This window comes from Cryptosporidium bovis (assembly GCF_009768925.1).
Source record: "Cryptosporidium bovis isolate 45015 chromosome Unknown contig_8, whole genome shotgun sequence".
In the NCBI taxonomy this organism is placed as follows: Eukaryota; Apicomplexa; class Conoidasida; order Eucoccidiorida; family Cryptosporidiidae; genus Cryptosporidium; species Cryptosporidium bovis.
This window is the reverse complement of record NW_027124998.1, coordinates 473597-493185: the sequence shown is the minus strand read 5'-3', so window position 1 is coordinate 493185 and position 19589 is coordinate 473597. Positions and strand designations below refer to the sequence as shown.

At 31.3% G+C, this 19589-nt stretch overlaps 12 protein-coding genes across 12 annotated transcripts; 7 read left to right on the top strand and 5 right to left on the bottom strand.

The window, feature by feature from the left end:
- Positions 1-267: 267 nt before the first annotated feature.
- FG379_003458 (translation initiation factor eIF Tif5p) lies at positions 268-1638 on the bottom strand (the record flags this gene model as incomplete). Its single annotated transcript, XM_067329087.1, has 1 exon — positions 268-1638. The coding sequence occupies one exon, from the start codon at positions 1636-1638 to the stop codon at positions 268-270; it is 1371 nt and encodes a 456-aa protein (XP_067185264.1).
- Positions 1639-2333: 695 nt separating this feature from the next.
- On the top strand, positions 2334-2681 carry FG379_003457 (60S ribosomal L22; the record flags this gene model as incomplete). The annotated part of the gene is made up of 1 exon (XM_067329086.1): positions 2334-2681. One exon carries the CDS (start codon positions 2334-2336, stop codon positions 2679-2681), a length of 348 nt encoding a protein of 115 aa, XP_067185263.1.
- A 431-nt stretch (positions 2682-3112) lies between these two features.
- Positions 3113-4315, top strand: FG379_003456 (signal peptide protein; the record flags this gene model as incomplete). Its single annotated transcript, XM_067329085.1, has 1 exon — positions 3113-4315. One exon carries the CDS (start codon positions 3113-3115, stop codon positions 4313-4315), a length of 1203 nt encoding a protein of 400 aa, XP_067185262.1.
- Positions 4316-4339: 24 nt separating this feature from the next.
- On the bottom strand, positions 4340-4761 carry FG379_003455 (uncharacterized protein; the record flags this gene model as incomplete). The annotated part of the gene is made up of 2 exons (XM_067329084.1): positions 4340-4690; positions 4759-4761. The coding sequence occupies 2 exons, from the start codon at positions 4759-4761 to the stop codon at positions 4340-4342; spliced, it is 354 nt and encodes a 117-aa protein (XP_067185261.1).
- A 154-nt stretch (positions 4762-4915) lies between these two features.
- On the top strand, positions 4916-5334 carry FG379_003454 (uncharacterized protein; the record flags this gene model as incomplete). Its single annotated transcript, XM_067329083.1, has 2 exons — positions 4916-5246; positions 5315-5334. The coding sequence occupies 2 exons, from the start codon at positions 4916-4918 to the stop codon at positions 5332-5334; spliced, it is 351 nt and encodes a 116-aa protein (XP_067185260.1).
- Positions 5335-5518: 184 nt separating this feature from the next.
- Positions 5519-7075, bottom strand: FG379_003453 (tyrosyl-DNA phodphodiesterase 1 (tdp1); the record flags this gene model as incomplete). The annotated part of the gene is made up of 1 exon (XM_067329082.1): positions 5519-7075. One exon carries the CDS (start codon positions 7073-7075, stop codon positions 5519-5521), a length of 1557 nt encoding a protein of 518 aa, XP_067185259.1.
- A 125-nt stretch (positions 7076-7200) lies between these two features.
- Positions 7201-8409, top strand: FG379_003452 (polymyositis scleroderma autoantigen 1; the record flags this gene model as incomplete). The annotated part of the gene is made up of 1 exon (XM_067329081.1): positions 7201-8409. The coding sequence occupies one exon, from the start codon at positions 7201-7203 to the stop codon at positions 8407-8409; it is 1209 nt and encodes a 402-aa protein (XP_067185258.1).
- A 58-nt stretch (positions 8410-8467) lies between these two features.
- FG379_003450 (EB1 like microtubule binding) lies at positions 8468-9304 on the bottom strand (the record flags this gene model as incomplete). Its single annotated transcript, XM_067329079.1, has 1 exon — positions 8468-9304. One exon carries the CDS (start codon positions 9302-9304, stop codon positions 8468-8470), a length of 837 nt encoding a protein of 278 aa, XP_067185256.1.
- Positions 9305-9609: 305 nt separating this feature from the next.
- Positions 9610-10989, bottom strand: FG379_003449 (uncharacterized protein; the record flags this gene model as incomplete). The annotated part of the gene is made up of 1 exon (XM_067329078.1): positions 9610-10989. The coding sequence occupies one exon, from the start codon at positions 10987-10989 to the stop codon at positions 9610-9612; it is 1380 nt and encodes a 459-aa protein (XP_067185255.1).
- A 434-nt stretch (positions 10990-11423) lies between these two features.
- On the top strand, positions 11424-12202 carry FG379_003448 (putative small signal peptide; the record flags this gene model as incomplete). The annotated part of the gene is made up of 3 exons (XM_067329077.1): positions 11424-11601; positions 11647-11955; positions 12012-12202. The coding sequence occupies 3 exons, from the start codon at positions 11424-11426 to the stop codon at positions 12200-12202; spliced, it is 678 nt and encodes a 225-aa protein (XP_067185254.1).
- Positions 12203-12396: 194 nt separating this feature from the next.
- FG379_003447 (uncharacterized protein) lies at positions 12397-12696 on the top strand (the record flags this gene model as incomplete). Its single annotated transcript, XM_067329076.1, has 1 exon — positions 12397-12696. The coding sequence occupies one exon, from the start codon at positions 12397-12399 to the stop codon at positions 12694-12696; it is 300 nt and encodes a 99-aa protein (XP_067185253.1).
- A 184-nt stretch (positions 12697-12880) lies between these two features.
- Positions 12881-19315, top strand: FG379_003446 (uncharacterized protein; the record flags this gene model as incomplete). Its single annotated transcript, XM_067329075.1, has 1 exon — positions 12881-19315. One exon carries the CDS (start codon positions 12881-12883, stop codon positions 19313-19315), a length of 6435 nt encoding a protein of 2144 aa, XP_067185252.1.
- Positions 19316-19589: the final 274 nt, after the last annotated feature.

Here is a 19589-nt window from a genome sequence, read left to right as displayed (position 1 = left end):
AATGAAAAGTTTTCTTCAACAAAAATTTGGCATTTCTTGACAGTGCCCCTAATTTCGCGCTAAATATAAGATCATCTCGACAAACTCGTAGTTAGGTGCTCGCAAGAAGGAACTATTGACGCAAAAATATAAAAGAAAGAGGTTTGAAAAAACTAATATCACGCTTCATGAAAGAGATTAAATTAACAAAAATGGATGAAAGGTTAGGGTAAACAAGTCCAATTTTTACTATCAAAAAATTGAAAGGTGAATTTTCTTCACATTAATCTAAATATTATCAATATCGATGTCAGAGTCTCCATCTTTTGACGGAGTTTGATCTTCCTTAGTAAGAGAAGAGTCCACCTCACTCTCAGAGTCAGGGAAGTCAGCCTCATTGCCGTCTGCAATCTCGGTGAGATTTAGACTTTTAACTTTTATGTTTGGATTTTTATTTGGTGATAGTGAATCATCCCCGTCTATATCAGAGTTAATATCCTCTTCGTATTCATCACTTTGTTCTGACCCATCAACACTGCCATCAAGCAACCAATTAATAAAGGGTTCACACGACTTTTTAGCCTTTTCAAATGTGTCCTGGGTTGAACATCCTGAATTCCATGGTGTAGGGGCTTCCTTCTGGTAATATCTCAAGATGGACTTCTCAGACAAAATATCGGCGTCATACAGCTGTTGCAATAAATATGGGTAGGTTAGTAGGGTACTTGGGTTCTTTTCAACGCAATAGGTTTCAAATACTGAAATGATGGAAGTAGATCTCAATGAGCCTTCAATGACTCTAGAAATATAAGGGATTCTTAACTTAAATGAAGTAGGGTCAATAACATCATTTAGTCCAAAAAATGAGGCTAGCAAAACCAATAGTCGCATATGTTCGTCAAAATCTTGGGAAACTTGAAGTACACGTAGTTCAGAAAAAAAGTCGTCTGGAGTCATTTTCTCAGAATTTCTAATTATAAAGTTGGTAAGTCGCTCTATTACATCGGAAATTTCAGGACTATCAAATGTAAGGACGTCTTTTTCAAGAATGTCTACTTCATTTGCTGATTTCTTGCTGCCTTTCTTACTACTTTTTTTTTGTTTGTGTTTAGAACACTTTTCGTCGGAATGAATTGGATTAATATTTGCATTATTTTCGGAACTACGTTCTTTTTCCTTTTCCTTGCGTTCCTTTTTGCTTTTGCTTCCCATGGTACTTTCAACTCCTCCAGGGGGGTTCTTGGAAATATATGTCGTTATTTTGTGATTATTATCTAATGCACCAATATGCCCACAAGCATTACATTTACAACTAACACGTTCTTTTTTGACAACAATGTCAATTTCTGGAAGCTCACAACTTGGGCAAAGAACATACATCTGGATAAATTTGTCCATTAATTTTTGAAGGTCGTTTTGTTGGTGAGCTCCATTTACAATACTCCTTTCTTCCTTATCTTCCCACTTGCTTAGTGCACCTAATTCACACCCAAAGAATTTAGTGGGATATGCTGGTGGCCTTTTTAGTGACCTAGCAATATCTGCCATATTAACAATTTTCGTACGAATTCCATTTCCGCGACCTTCTATTTTTGAAACCAACTTTGGCATTTTATAACGATAATTAGGATCGTCAACTGTACTTGGTATGTTCAACATCTCGGAATTAGATTAGTAGAAATATTATAACTGCAATTATAGTTTATATAACAGATATTTGAATCACCTTTAACTATATTTCAAGATGACTGTTGAAATGGCCTTCTTCCCTTAAGCTTTCAGGAGTACTCGACAATTCATTAAATTTGACCTAAACCAACATTTAACAGAAGTGTCCATATGCAAACCCATATGCTGTTTATATACGTTAATATCAGATCTGAAAATTCAATAATTATTGGTTTTTAAAGGAATCTTTCACAATCTCAAAAAGTAAGAATCTCCATATTTCCCTCATATAGAATTTAGTAGTTAAGATAATTGTTTGGCGCCTGTAATATGGTATCGTCACGCATATGTCTACACAAAATTTGTTTTTACTATTTTAAAACATAGGTAATTGAAATCAAATCAATAGGAAAAATCACAAAATAAGGTGACGGAGTCAATTACAAAAATAGGGAGACGAGAAGGTAAACAAATTTGCGGCTAATATATTTTTTGCTATAACAGAAAACAATTTTGACGTATTTAACTTGCGACGAGATTTTGGTGGAAATTTCAACAATAGCGAGTTTGCACTATTTTCAACCATTAATACCTTGGTTATAATACTTTATACAACTCTTTGGTGAGGGTTTTATTTGAGATACTAGTTCGCATATATTTTGAATTTTTTTCGTTAAACTTCCAGAATGGCTCCAACAGCAAAAGCACATAGAACTCAGCGTTTCATTGTTGATTGTACTGCTCCTATGCAGGATAACATTATTGATGCCTCGGGGCTTGAAAAGTTTTTCCATGACAGGATAAAGGTGGATGGAAGATGTGGTCAGTTGGGAACAAAAATACAGATTTCTCGTCAAAAGGGTAGAATTACGGTGTTGAGTGAAGTACCAATGTCTAAGAGATATCTAAAGTACTTGACGAAAAAATACTTGAAAAAACAACAAATACGTGACTTTTTGCGTGTAGTTGCTACCAGCAAAGGTTCATATGAAATAAGATACTTTAACATTAGTAACGAGGGTGGTGAAGAGTAAATAGTCTTCTTATTTGAGACAAGATTTTGCTATTTTAATAAAGAGGATTGTTTATTGAAAGGTGTAAAAGTTGATCTTTTTGATAAGCTTAACTTTTTAGTTTTGGTTTGTTGATTTTCGTCTAGAATAATTTTAATTTAATGAGGAGAACTCTATTCGTAGTTCACTTTTTTAGATGAAACTAATATATTTTCGAGTATTTAATCTTGTCGTTGAATTAGCAGTAGTATACAGTTCAAACATCTTGTTTAACTCTTATTCTATTACTGTGATATGGCTCTGAATGACTGTACTCGGATTTACGGCTGAATTCAAATCGACTCGATCTGAAAACGATTCTTAATTGTCAGGAGGTTCATGGCGCCTAATTATTAGATATCACACTATTGCAAGTTCACGGGTTTGCAGGCAAATCTGAATTTTAGTTTATAATGAATCCAGATCGACTTAGTATTATATTTATCCTGCTGTTTTGTGTTCTTTTTGTAAGTAGTACAACTTTTAAGAGACTATTCGTAAATTCTCTTGGAGAAAACACAAAAAATTCAATAGGAAATAGTGAGGATGAGGATTTAAGACCTCGAGTTATTGGTTGTAAGTGGTTCAAAGGATGTGTTGATGTTTCCACTTTTGATATTGTTAAGGGGAAGGCTAGTACATGCGAAAACTGCGAGGAAGTTGTGGAAATGTTAACACATCTCCCTATTTCAAGTATGAAGAATAATAATACATTCATATCTTCAACAAGGGGTATAAGTTTCAAATCTAAAGAGTTAAATCAAGGTAGTAAAGTTATAATGATTGATGAAATGGATACTTTAGCTTCTTACCAGAAAAAAATAATAGTTTATGGGAATTTTAAACCAATAGGAAAAATAGAATGTGCTTCTAATAACGAAAATAAGCAGAAGTTAAATTTTGAGTTTTTTCTTCAGTATATCCAAAAAAATTACGACTTAGTTATTGACTTAAATATGGATAGTATATTTAATGCAAACAAAGAAGAATCACCGAAAGTTATTTCAGACTGGAATCTAACTAGAGAAAGTAAAAGTCACTCGATATATTTTTTTAGAACAATTGAAAAAGATAAAACTCAAGGACTGGAATACGTATCTGATATATTTCTTTTGGGAAAGAATAACACATTACCATTATTTGAATTAATTTGTTATTCAAAAAAAGGTTGTAACGCAAATCAGTTTAAAGTATTTGCTACTATTTCCTGTCCCAAAAATAAGAACAAAGATGAAAAAAATAGACAGTTAAAAATTAACGATATAGTTACATTGATTAGAATAATAAAAAAGAATTCTACATATAAAAAATATATTAGTCGCATCAAGTTGTTTATAGAAACTTTGTTGAAAATATTAGAGAGAAAAGTAAAAAGCCAGGAACTTTCGTATAAATGTACGAATGAAATAGTTGAATGGATAAAAGAACTATGTGTTCTATTGGGAATTAGTTCTGATGACATTTTTAAATCCAAGGCATACTTTTTTGAGGCAATGGACATCAACAAAATAAAAGAATACGAGAGGGATCAAAGCAAATATTCTAATATTTCAAGTGAGGTCACGGCAGAACAATATAGGTACTTAGAAAATATATTGATTCCTGGTGTTAAATAAAAAAATATACTTCAATAGTGCTTTTTAATCATTCTTTTCTTCAACAATCCCCAATAATTCGTCCTCTTTGTACATTATTAATTCTGACAAGTCTTCTTCACCTCCAACTATTTTCGATATAGATTGTATGCTGACACCCCCGTATTTAGGGGCTAATACAACATCACCTGGCTTCACGGACAATTTTACATTTTGACCTGTGAATCTATTGAATCTACCACTCCCAATTGAAAGAACTCTGGCTTTAATAACAGATGAACTTCTGTATACAGTTTCGGGAATAAATATTCCACTTTTTGTAATTATTTCTGGTTTGACCCTCTGAACGAGTACCCTATCAAACAGAGGTTTAATTTTGTTTTGAATATTGGAAGCCTATAAATTGTTTAGAATTCAAATCGAGAATTATAGGGGCATATTTGTGAATATAATCTAAAACTTACCATAGATTTGATTATTACTGCCTAAATTTAATCCTAGTGCAATAAAAAAGAAATTTATATATGTACTTAAATATGGTGCGGGATCTGTTTTTGAGGTTTTCTATTATAAATTGTGGTTTTATTATTGTTCTGATTTAAAAAGTGTATAATTGAATATATGAGTATCGAACATGAGAAAAACGACATTAATTATGGCTTTTTCATTTTGGAACAGTATAAAATAAGGAGGGAACTAGGTTTGCTGAAATCTGGAAATTTTAATATAGTTGAATCTATATGTTCAAAGTATTTCGAACCTAGTTTTGCGTTTAATGAGGATAAAACCAAGGAAATTAAAGAAAAATATCCTTATTTTGAACTGAATGAATTTGAGAGAGTGCTGGAAGAACTTAAGCGACGTGAAGAATTAATTCAAGAATTGTTAGCTAAGCTTGAACGTTATGAAACTACTTTAAGAGATCCTGAAATACATATAAGTAGTGTTCAACGTAAATTATCTGATAATGAAAGAAAATCAGAGTGTTTTATTCATGAAGAAATAAACACGGATATTCAGAAGCCAAAACTATCAAATAATAATTTGTGTTTATGGAGGTCTCTCTTAAATTCAAGTTTAACTAGAGACATAACGAATCGCAATGAATGCAGTGATATTCAGGAGAGAGGTGAGAATGAAAAGTGCAAGCACAAGCTCCTATTGGATATTTATAAAAGGGATATAAAAACATTAATTGAGGAAAATGACAAACTAAGAGTGTACTTAGGAATCAATTAGTAACTCGATATTCCACGGGCAATCCTCAGTACTATATGGTTTTGGGGGGAGACTAAAAGGAAGAGATATTTTTAATGAAAGTTGACGTTTATTTTTAATTGTATCTATATTGCCATCTTTTGGCCACCAAGTAAATCTTGGGTATTTAAATCCATTTTCACAAACGCCACAAGGGTTTAAGTGATCGAACATATCTTTGTGAATCAGCACACCTAATTCATAATTCCTTATACAAAACTGTGTTTTTTTTTGTAGTTGACCCCATGCAGCATTACTTAGGTTATGACTTCCTTGTATTATCCAAATAATTTGGGGCATACCATTATTGTCAAGTATATAGTTTAGAAATGTTTTTAGATGCGGTATAAGACGATCTAGAGGGTTATTAAAATCGCCATTCCCCCAGCGGTGCAATAAACCCCTGATCCAAGGCTTGCCAATATACATTTTTTTTGTAGGGAGTGATGCTCCGCCATTGATACCTTCAAATGAATTAACAACTTGTTCAACTGTAGGAAAAATTATTTGGGGATGATTTTTTATAGATTTAAGGAGTGACAAACTAAATTCCTCAAAAAACCACTTTTCGGATATCCTACCAATACTTGAAAATTGCATTATAAGCCTTTCTGTATTGTCTTCTTCTGAAACTTTATTAATTTTCTTTCTTTCAATTTCTTCTAATACAGACTTTACCCTTAGATGACCCCATTTGGATCTTTCTTTTTGAGCATTAAAATGGCCAGGAATACTGCCAATAAGCTTTGCAGTCGCGTTATTAAAATCAAATCTACCGATAATGTCAGTCCAAGTTTTATTTAGTGTTATATCTGAAATAATTGATTGAACGAATTCTATGAGGTAACATTTAAATTCGCATTGGTTTTCTTTACTTGTATTTTTTTTTGGAAAATCTTGAACCCATATACTTTGAGATTTTTTCCTCCAATCGCTTTCAATAAAATTTGCTGATGTAATAACAAATCTTATGAATGATTTAGAAATATTTGTTGGATTTTCAAAGTGAATAAGCATAAATTTAGAGTGAAAAACTCCAAATGGAACTTTCATTCTCGGAAAATATGCATTAATCTTTCTTGAAATGGGATAATCTACATTAGGGCAAACTGTAAAGTCTTGATTATTCTCATCATGTGATATAAAGAGCAAATTTTCCATTAGGTTCCCTCCTATCACACTTTTTAATTCATTAACTATCCAATCAATATCGATGATGTAACTTGCAATTAAAGCATCTTTGATAACCCATGCAGTATTTTTGGGATGATTCTCACAGTATACACTAAAAAGCGATTTAAATTCTAGCTTTTTTGAACAAACTTTCTCATATTTTGACTGATTCATATATAACGGTACTGAACTTTCGTCAGTAATTATCGTTTTCTTAACTTTTTCAGAGTAGAGGTCGAGTTCATCATCAGATATTTCAATTGGTGAGTAGCTTTTTCTATTTCGCTTTAAATTCAACGACTCATCTTTATTACAGTTTATATTTTTATTCATGTGAATATTCTTTGTCATTGGGTGTTTAATACCATACTTTGTATTAAGCGCCTTTGTTCAAGGAAATTAATTGACATTAAAAAAAGAAATTGTAGATTATTGATTTACTCTTATTGCTCAGAAGTTGGTCTATAATAGTGACTATGGACTCTCTTATAATAGGTATTAGAGAATATGGACTTAGGGTGGATGGGAGAACAATGAATGAATATAGAGGTTTAAAAATAAAACTGAATAGGAATTATGGTGAAGTAGAGGTTAGTATTGGAAGAACACATGTACTATGTGTTGTGAAAAGCGAGTTATCCACTCCAAACCCAGATAGAGGATCTGAAGGATTTATTACATTCACAGTTGATTTGGGACCTTTATGCGTAAATCCTGCAAGTTCTGATTATCGTAACACTAGAAATTCAATTGGAGCTGAAATAGGTAATTATATAGAAAAAACACTAAGAGAATCTGGTTCAATAGACACCGAAGTTCTTTGCATTATGAGTGGAGTTTGTGTTTGGTCGGTGAAATGCGAGTTGCATGTTCTCTACAACGACGGAAACTTAATAGATGCATGTTTATTAGCATCAATTGCTGGGCTCAGACATTATAAATTTACGGATACTGACTCAGTTGGTTTTCTGAAAAAGACAAATCATGAAGGAATGAGAAGTATTGACTCTGAAATATTAGAATCAACTATTAAACGTATGGATATGATTCCGTTTAATATTCACCATTTTCCACTCTCTGTGACAATAGGATATTTAAATTGCAAGGAGGAGCTAAGTTACATTGTAGATCCTACACTCGACGAAGAATCTGTTATTGAAACGAGTGTTCATGTTTCAATTAATGAAAGAGATGAGATATGCAGAATAAGCAAGTTTGGCGGAACGAAGATATCTCAAAGTCAGCTTAAATATGCAATTCAACTTGCAAAGATGCATAGCCAAAAAATTCATCAGGAACTGAAAGATATATTTTGTCACGAAAGCCGGAACAAATCTGAACAAATCCAAAATATTCCGGTTGATAAAGAGTTTATTCGTTCTTTTGAAGTCGACTCAAATTTACAAAGTAAGGTGATATTTAATATTGAACAGTCCCATTTGAATGTGAAAAGAATTGTGGCTCCTCAGAAATTAGAGGAACAATCCACTATAAATGAACAAAAAGAGTATGTTAAAGGTGAACCAAAAGAATTGGAACTCCAGATAAATGGGAGCTCAAGCCCATCTGAAGGAATTAGGAAAACATTGGAACAAGTTCAACTTGATAAAATTGATTCAAACTCATCTGATTTGTTAACTGCTCTTAAACCTAATGTTATACTAAAGAAGAGAAAGAAGTCTTAAAGACAAAATTATCTATTTTTAAAGTAACAAACTGCGGAATATAGAGTAATATATATTTTCATGAATCTTCCGCTCCTGAGGATGTACTTATTACTCCGTTATTCAATGCAACACTTTCTGATGCGACCTTCTTTGAAAATTTCTCAAGATCTATATCACTGCTATCATAAAGTATTTCCGATATATCTTTTAAAGGCATAAACTGAATTTTTTTTCCATTTAATTCTTCATATAATATTTCAATTGCTCTTAATTTATTAAAGTAGAACATCCTTTCTTTATCAACTATATCCTTTTCCTCTATCTCTTTATTTAATGCCCTCTTCAACTTTTCTATTTCATCTAATGTATTTTTCCTTGGCCTGACATTTGAATTAGCAATATTGTTGTGTTGCTTCTGTATGGAATTGTCAAAAGTGTTATTTGAGATACTTGAAATTGGTATTATCTGACCTGCATATGCTGGAAAAGGACCTTTTCCCAAACTTCTTCTTCCAATTGCATCGTAATCCCTATCAATTGCACCTGATTCATCGAACAAACCCTTCATCCACTGAAGAAACTCCAGGTTATCTTGATATTTTCCTTTAACTAACTTATTAATATCAATATATTTTGGTTGGTTGACCTTTCCGAACACTTGTTGTAATAATTTATAATTGTGTAAGTATTGAAAATCGTGTTTTACACCCCAATTCACATTTTTCATGGGAACTTGATAGTAATATACAGCATCCGCAATCTGACAATATATCGCCCCACTTGCACAGTCTTCAATGCGAGCAATATTCAAATTAAAATAAGAATTTAGCCAATTTAGGAGGTCGCTCTTTCCGGTAAAGTAACACTTATCCATCATTCCCATCCCACCAATTGAATCATAATTCGAACTCATTTTAGGAAATATATAGAACAGATCACGCTCAGGACTCAAAAAATTGTCAAATACTAGGTAAAATTCTTTCAAGTATCTAAACTCTTTTTCAGTTATTTTACGGTTCCTTTGCAAGATATAACGAAAAAAAAAATATGCTGTGTGTGGGGCAGGCGCCTAAATGTTATTAAGGCAACCACTGACAAAAGGTAGTATGCATGGACAAAAAACGATTAAATATTGTATATTGTATGAATATCTTTGAACTATTCCCATAGAAAAAAATTAAAAAAACATAAAATAATTATATACTAATAAAGTCTATTTTAGTGATCAATTTTATTCTTTATTATTATCATTTGAGCACGTTTTGGGTCAAAGTAGATAACTGTTGCATATACGAGTGAAATAAGTAAGCAAATAGCTGCTGACAAATATTGATACCCTCCAAAAACAGATAGATTCATCAACAAAATGTATTTTTCGGTACCCCATTCATTATTTGGAAATGTATTAGAAGTAACATTCAATTCATAAGAACCAGGATATAACACAACATCATCCTCTATTTCGGAATATTCATTTGAAGAACTTATTGCTCCGTATATTTTTATAAAGTTTGGAGATATGCTCTGAGTCCACCATCTAGAAAGCATTATTGATAGTCTCGGCATTGGTTCTTTAACTTTTTGTTTTCCTGTGTTGGGTTTGTTATAAAAATAAGTATTATTTATTTTAGTTATAACAAATTGTCTGAAGTTATTTAACAGTTTGTATTTCCACTGATCTTCTGGGTAGTCTGTATCTGTCTTAATGAATAAATTTCCGTGATCCTTATTAATTATTTCAATTTCATCTGTAAATATTGAATACATTGGAAGTCCACATAATATATTCGTATATGAATGCTTTCTTCCGATATTGAAAATCCTAGTTTTTCTTTTATTTGAATTTAGTAACTTATCAATATACTTAAAGTCGAAATCCTCAGGAACTCTAAAAAATTCAGCAATATGTTTTCTAATATCTGGTCTGTATTTCAGAACATCTTCAATTGTAAGTATATGCGTACATTTATATCCGTATCCAAATACTTCAGGTGGTTTTGAACTGACAAATTCCTTAGTATTGCTGAAAAAACCATCAATGCCATAGTAAACGAACACTGGGTCATACAGCGTCCGATCAGTTGTAAATTCATACAAAGAGCTGTTTTCAGAAAAAGTATAATTCTGATTCTCATTTAAATTTACTTTATCCTTTCTTAATAGCTTTGGAAAACCACCAAAGTTATCGTAGTTTATTTTTACCTGAGAAACACTATTCCAAGTTCTTTCAAATAATAAAAAACTCAAAATGAAAAAAAATGTGGATAAAAGGTAGAATACGGATCTTATTTCCGAGTAAGTGGTATATTTTACGGAAGAAACATCACAAAAGACCGTATTTATTGCAGGGATATCTGAGAATTTCTGAAGCTCGTCACTTGGAATTTCATCATCAATATTAACCAAAAAGTCCTCATTCAATTCTTGGCAGGAACCATTCGAATTCTTCAAAACATACGAACTAATTTCAGAGTTAGACGATATTACGGACTCAAGTGACTCTCTCGAGTATCGCCATTCATTTTCCAAGAGACATTTTTCACTTTCTTTCCAGTATTCATCTTTCTTGAAGAATGACTCCGTCCTAATATGCTCCATAAATTCAACCACTCATATGTTTTGCATTGGTGTATGAGTTTTATAATGAAATACTAAGTAGAATTACCTATTTAAAATAAAATAGTCTCCCACTTTAAAAAATAGCTTATTTATATATATTTATGTATATAAAGATCAGAATATGTCGATTTCAAAATGCCGCCAATAGATTTTTTTCATTGTCTGGCGGAATATGTTTGACATTAGTAACATGTTTGTGGTAATATCTCTATACTTAGATTAAGCATATATCTTAAAATGTTAAATAAAAATAACATTAATTCATGTATAATTATTTTTGTATTGTTAAATTTACAACAAATTTGGGTGTGTGGTGATTTTCAAAATATAAATAGATGTACTCCAAAAAAAATACTATAAATTAATTTCACTCAATATTACAGAGAATATAACACTACAGAAATTGTTTAAATATGAAAGGTCGTAATATAAAAAACGGACACTTGAATGAGGAAAAATATAACTCATTTCAGGAATATCAACAAAAGTATAGGAGTAAAAAACTGAATAAGTATACTAAAATAAATAAAAAAAATAGAGAGAATAAAGTAGAAATCACAAAGTACTATAAAAAGTGTATCCTAATTATAGGTAAGTTCAGACAAATTAAATATTGTTATAAATAACCCTGTTTAGTTATTCTATTTGGAGTGTTTGTTTTTTTTGTTACTCTATACCTTTACTCATTTTTTTACGGTTCAATACCTTGGTTAGAAAGTGGATCATGGCCAATTATTCCGAATCAGAAAGAATATTCGCTCCAAAAGATGCTGAAAGGCTCAAAATCATTGAACTCTATTGATAAATTGAATCTAATATCTCCTTTTTTCAATGGGACACTCTTGAAAACTAAGATAGAAAAGTATGGCAATCCAGTTTTTGAGAGCCCTGATGAAAATGGTAATTGTAAGCACACAATAGTTTATGACAACACAATTCCTCCAGGTGAGTAAAAGCTAAATAGTAAATTTATATTTTTTTATTAAATTACACTTAAATAGGAGGTTGGATTATATATTCTTCTTGCCAAAGATCACTTGAAAATCCACAAGGATATAGTTCCATACGCGCTCTAGGATATCCTGCATATGGCAATAGCGTCAAAGCACACACACCATTAGAGATAGACGAATGGTACCATGGTTTTTATACACATATTCAAGTCCCAATTATTGTGTTAGATGGGCGATAAATTAGAAAAAATAGTATTTTCTTTATTTCCTTGTTGAAAATGCTATTATAAAGATTATAATATTTGTAATTGCGAGGCAAATCAAGAATGATATTTGTATGCGTTGGTATACCGTTAACATTTTAGTTACATTTTTTTCCATAACCTCAGAATTTTCTCGCCGTACTTTGTTATCTGAATCATCTAGATAAATAATGCTAAGATTTTTCTTTCCTAGATCTGAGTATTTACTCCCTATTTCTTCTTTTTTAGCTAAATTCGAACTTGCAAAACAAGAACTTCTGTCTTGCTCTAAGTGGTTATCAAATAAACTCATGTTGAATCACTCTTCAGATGTGTTGTTTCCTTTAGTATTAGTCCCAAAAACTGTATCATTTATATTAATAAAAAATGCAAGTGGTACTTTTCAGCAAATACTAGGTTCGGGACATTTTTCACCTGAAAATATTTTTTCTCATAGAACTGCTCTTGAAAACTGCTGTCATGAAATATGAAGCATTAATTTTTGAATATTTGTTGACTGACATAATTTAATGTGCAGTAAATTATATCTGCATTTGAACCGTCATTTTTGAATTTGTCCAAATATAGATCATAATGGCGGTAACATTATTACATGCTCTAACAGATTTTCCTTTAGCGTGAATTTATAAAGGCTAAAAAAATAAAAACTACAAAATGCACCTTAGAGGTGTATATTTTATTAAGTTTTACATTTTGTTTATACTGCCCCAATTCTTACTTTATATCTTCATTTTTTCCAAAAATGTTAGTAGTTACTGTGATAAAAGTTTCATATCTTCGTTGAATGAAACAAAAAATGATTTAAATGGTGAAGTTAGTACAAAATACCAAAGTACAAATAAGACATACAACAATCAAACCTATAAAGAACCAAAGTTTCATATAAAGGTACCTACCTTCAAGGAAAAAATATTTGTTTTGAGTAATAAAGTAAAAAATGGTACTCTAACTCAACAGTCCGCAACATGGCCTTCAAGATATTATTTATATGCAAGAGGTAAGTATGAAAACCTAGAATCTGATAACCTAAAGTTAGCTCCATACAAAGAAAAAGTCCATGAAGTTAAAACAAAATACTACTGGCAAACTGAAAACAATCGTACTATTGAAGATGACTATAAAAATTTGAACTTAGAGTACCTATACAGTAGGGGCCTGTTTACAACATATCCGGAAGAACTATATAATATTAATAAAACACATGATTTGGAAATTTTGGGAGACTTCATTAATGGAACAAAAAAGAATTCAATAGGTTTTAGTTCTTATAGAAGTAGTCATGATAAAAATATATATCAAATTAGAAATATTCCCAAACAATTTAACTATAAAGATCTAAATTACTCTAAAAATGAGGTAATTAGAAAGATAACATTGTCAAACTCTGATCCAATAGACATTATTCAAGAGAAAAAAACGATATTTCAAAATATGAGATGGTCACCATATTTGAAAAACAAGATTCCAATAGGAATACCAGAGCAGATAATCAATTTTGACTATGATAATGAGGTTGATGAAGACGAATTCTATGGAAAAAAGGGTGATCTGTTCAAAAAATTTCTGGTTATTGCATCTGATTTTTCGTTTTTATTTGGGTCAACATTAAATGCTGCCGTTTGTATGTATAAAGCAGTCTTACCTTTAATGTTGATTAGATGGAAATCTGTAAATTCTATAACTATTTCTAGACTTGATTCAATAATAAAAATAGCAATGGGAATACCATTTTTTAAATACTTCGAAGAAAAGGAAAACATGATTAATGTCTGTGTTAATATGTTTCATACAATGGACATTAGTGCATATGAGGGTTTGGGTCTTGGGGATGAGAGCTTCGAGAGCTCAATTATTGGGATTTCTGTTTCAGATTTCAAAGTATATCAGTATTTTATGAATAAAAGAAAGTCGAATAATAATATTGGGAGCACTAAGAGACCAAATGATTTCGCAAATTTATTGGAGGTGGTTTATGATGATATTTGCCATTATTTCTACGAATGTATGGATGAAGACTTGAAAGAAAATATTGACGAGTATGTTTTCAATCAGTCACACATTTTTGATATTGAGGAAAATAAAAAGGATTCCAAACCAGAAAATTCCAGTATCTCACTCCTTCCAGATATATCAGAAAGGAGAACAAGCATTGATTCATTGCCATCTGACAAATTTATTGCCTCATTGCAAGAGATGAGTTACATTATTTTTGATCTTCCTGAGATGAGTTTTCCAGGTCTGAACATTCGAGATATAAGTAGATTGTATTACTATTCTGGAAGAATTGGATTAAAATTACCTCTAAGGTTAATTATAAAAATGATCTATGAAATAAGTAACTTTGCAAATTACTCGGTACTTTTGAGACAGAATTATTGCACGGAAAGTCTGTCGAAGATAACCAGCTTTAAATTATCAGAAGTCATATGTAGTATTGCATTTATGTATGTTCCTACAAAAATCCAAGATTCGAACATTTTTCACACAATTAAAGATATCGAAAGAAGAGTATTGGCTTCTCCCTCAAAACGGAAACTCAGACCAAATCCAGTATGTTCAAATGCAGAGTTAAATTCATTAGAAAGCCCAGAAATTTTGTATGTACCTGACTTTATTCAATTTAAAGTTACCCAAGATAAGTGGATGTTATATAGATCACTCGGTATTCAACTTTATGGTTCAATTTCAGTTGAAAATAGTGATACTGTCTCAAGCGTTATTTCTTTAATTCATTCCGCAGTGTTAGGATATATCAGGCTAAACTGGGATGAATTTAAAGCATTATACACATCTGTTGGAGTTTTAAATCCTGAATTATATTATTCACTTTTACTTAATCATTCAAGGGGCCCAGCCTTAATTGAATTGATTGCATTTTCCAGGATTTACCAAATTCCTATCAGAGTTTATTACAAAAGAATTAATTATGATCCAAAATTAAAAATTGAATTTCATTTGGAAAGCGAGCTAACCGAATTAATTGAAAATTGGAGTAAGGTTGACTATAATGAGGATAGTTTAAATAAATACTTTGAAGGAAATACAAATAAATCATTTCCATGCAAAATAATTCGTTTATTAGTGGACAGTGAAACTCCAACAGGGTATTACAAAAATGTATTTACTGATGAGAACGACGTGATTCCAGAGGAAACAAAAGTCACAAATAATGTTCGGGATAAAACAAATTTGATTTGGGACTCACTCTTACCACTTTACGATGAAAAAACAAACGATCAAATTATTTCAAAAGGAGCAGGAATAAAGGTAAATTATAAAATAATCGAAGGCAGTTTTCTTGATGAAACAAATAAAGATCTAAAATTTGAAAATAAGAACGGTTTGGCTGGCCAAGGATCAGATTTTCATGAAGATGATAAACTAAAAGAAACTGAAATAAGAAGGTACTCAAACCACACATATGGAAAAGTATTTATCAATACTCAAAAAATACCAAAACCAAGAGTAAATTCATCAGATAAAATTATACAGAACAATGGAGGCAACAATCACTCATTAGATGATAATATTAAACATTTAAACCAGTATTATATTGTAGTTCAGCCACTTATTTCATTTTTTGATGTAGGAGTATATGAAAGTCGAATGTTTATGTGTAAAATATTCGAAGAACATCCGCTGTTCAATTGGGACGAATTACAGGAGACAATTAATCTTGAATTTCTGCAGAGCATTATCTACATTGGAAACACAACCAATGAAACTATCGATATTGACCATACAAAAACTAATGAACACGAACTCCAAAATAAGCATTTAAATTCTATTAAAAAGGAAAACATAACTGAATACTCATGGAATGATGAGATTGATGAAAATTTTGCGTCAGCAAGTGAAACTCAATATAAGACCGAACATATAAAGTCAAGACTGAAGAATCAGAATTTAGAATCAGAACTTTCTTCGAAGGAGTATAATTTTGATGTTGATTCAGAAGTAGAATTGATAGAATTAGATGCTCCTGGAGGTAATGTGGAATTTCCACCTGTATTTCTTCCAACAAAAAAACCATGGAATGGCCAAATAGATTTATCAAAATATGGTTTAGTTTCTAGAGAGCCTTCGTTTTCATTCATTCCGTTTTCCGGTATTCTTCCAAAACCTAGAAAAATGAATGGAACTCCACAAAAATTTGATTTGAACTTGAGTATTTTATTTAATATTGTAAGAGATTACTGGATGATACCACTAGATACAGTTTCAACTGTTTTGTTTTGTTTCGCTAACTCCGTCTCACCTTATTTATTTAATCCAGATCCTAACTATACTCCTTCGATGATTGTTTATGATAAGATAGTATCAACAGTCATTTCCCAACTTCCTGTAATGGACAAAAAGTTAAACGTAAGACCTATTGCATTTGTTATCACAGTTTGTGAAATGGCCTTACTAGACCCTATAGATCTGAGTCAGTTTTTATTTATTGATAATAAGTATGTTGAATCAAATGATAGGTATACATCGAAAAACCTGATAAAAATGTTTGGAAGAATGTATTTAGTGAGAGAAATTTGTTCCGAATTTTCCAGTTGTGTTACTAGTGGGGATCATCAACATGAAATTGATAAGTTGTCTGCACAACAAAGTACATCAATGATTTATAATCCATTTACTCCAGAAAACTCAAATGTAATTCAAATCCAACAATTAATCCCAAGGTTCCCTGAGGTGGTTATAATTTCAAAGAATCTTTTTAGAATGGTGTATTACATTGGAAGGAAAGGAATTTCAATAGAAAAAGAAGCACTTTATCAAATCGCAAAAGAATTGGCAATTTCAATGCATTCTATTTCTCCGTTTATCTGGAAATCAAAAATAGACTTAGAAAATTACGAATACTTTGATTTTTCAAAAAAGAATAATGTAGTTGAAGAATGTTCGTACATTCCAACCTATCAAGAAGCTTATTGGAACAATTTTGATCGCCAGCTTATTTTAGGTACATGTGCATCTATTTTAACAACTCGAAGTGTGGTATCTTATCCATCTGCAATGGTAATTTGCCATTATAGCTTCCTTAGAGTTCCACTTTCAAGATTTGGAATATCAACTTCAATTCCTTCTGATGAAGATTTAATTGAAGATGAAAGGATTTCTATGAAATCAGTATCCTTTTACCTTAGCAAAATAGTGGAGAATCCTATGAATTTCATAAAATCAGCAGAATATAATACAAATCCAATGAAAGCTTTCGTCAACATCTTTTCTGAGGTTGAAGGAGAGGATTTAATTAATTGGAACGAAAAAATGAGTACACAATTCAGATCTTTTTTTAAAAGTGAATACGTATCAGAAATATACGTAAGATATGATGATTTCGTTAAATATTTTTTAAAGCAAGGTGGAAACTTAGTTGAAAGAGAGGTTATATTTGGAAGAAACACAGATGAATATAATTTCAGCATAAATAGTCATTCGAAAATTGTATTTCAGAAAAAATTCCCAAAAAATGGTTTTTCAGATGAATTAAATAGGTTTAACGTAGGCTATAAAAACAAATTTTCAGGTTTTTGGAGGTATATACCAGAACCATATGTAAAAAACCTAAATAAGTCCACTTCCGGGTCATCAATGGATGACATTTTTGAATCTGTTTCCTTGTTATTGTATGGTACAAATACGCATAAATCACTTATAAAGTCAACCATATTGTCCACGTTATCATTAATAGAAAAAGTTTGTGAATCTGAGAGTGATATAATCAAGAGATTCACAACTAAAGATGTATATATTAATGTCGAAGGTGTCGATGAGGACATTGTTTCCTATGTATTTGAAATGTGTGATAAACAAAGAATGAAGAAAAGTATGCCAAATGAACACCTTGAACATTTGTATAATGGAAATAGTATGAATCACTTAAACATTTTTGAGCTGATACAATTTATTTATAAGGTTCCATTGATGGTGTTTGAAATGGATAATAATTCGAAATTTGTTAGGGACACGGAAATTAATCAGAGACTATTTGATTCTGTAAACAATAAATCTTTGTTGTATTCGATAAAGATAGCAAAAATCCTGTTAGATGATACAGGGAAATCGTTCAAATATCAACCTTTAATTCCGAAGGTGCATATTGAGGATTTTTTCTATCTTAAAGATGGAGTTGGACCAATACCACACGTTGTAATGGCCAGAACAATCAGCTTAACAAAAAGAAAAGATAAAAATCACACTTCAGGTAGATTAAGAAGAACTTTATTTGATGATGCTGTTGAGAATTATTACAATAGGAAAAAGTCATCAGACTTCTACAAAATGAATCCAGAAGGAAGATTTCACGAAGAACTCATACCAATCTTTAGAAAATTTATTCCGTTTCCACCCGGAGAAATTGAAGGAAATAGGCTTTTACAATTCGTTAAAATGACTACAGCAATAATAGACTTGAAAAGAAGACCTATTAAAGAGCTTCCTGATTCCAATATGGAAAAAAGCATAAAGTCCCTACTTTTGAACAACGAGTTAGAAGATCAAAAGAATAATTTAATAGAGAACTATGGTATTGACTTCGATGAATTAGTCAATAAAAATGTTAGATTTGGGTCAAATATTAACGAAGAAAAGTATAGAGAGTTTATAGATAAAATGAATTATAAAAAATACCACTTTGATAATTCTGACCCATATCATACTACAAGGGAATTCAATCCCCAAACATACAAATTTATATTAGATTATTACTCATACGTTAAGAATTCAAAGGCAGATCCTGCATTACTGGAGGCCATCTTTGAGGCTGGAAGACAGGTTAAGCCCTTCAAACAAGAAAAGTACCCCGAAAAAAGGGCCGTAAACGAGATGATAAAGTTTTCCGCGATTAATATATTCTCAGAACTATACTACTACTGGAATGTATTTATGCTTAAACTCAATAACTTTTATTACAATACAAAGTATCACATGGGTTTCGGGTATACTGAAGAAGAAAAGGAAGATTTAAAAAGAGAAAAAAACCTTAAAAAGTATATAAAGAGTGGTCCCTTAGGTATTACTAAATTCGATAATAATCAAAAACAAACTGTACTAAGCATCGCACATAGAAAAAGAAAAACAGCAATCTAGTTAGGGCACCATAAATTCGTTTTGAGTTCCTCGAATGTAAGGGTATTTCCCGCCACACATTAAACCGCACATAGTATTGTGGGGAGAGGGGAGGGGGCTGACAAAAAATTCACCTTGAATTTTTATTAAGCTTTTGCTCTTCATCCGCTCGAGAGTGATGCAAAAAAGCTGAAGCTGACTTTTTCACTGTTGAGAGATCTGGGTAGGAGGATTTACGTGGAATTCAAAGTAAACACTGAGTGTTAATATTAGGCTTGGCATTTATTGCTAGTTT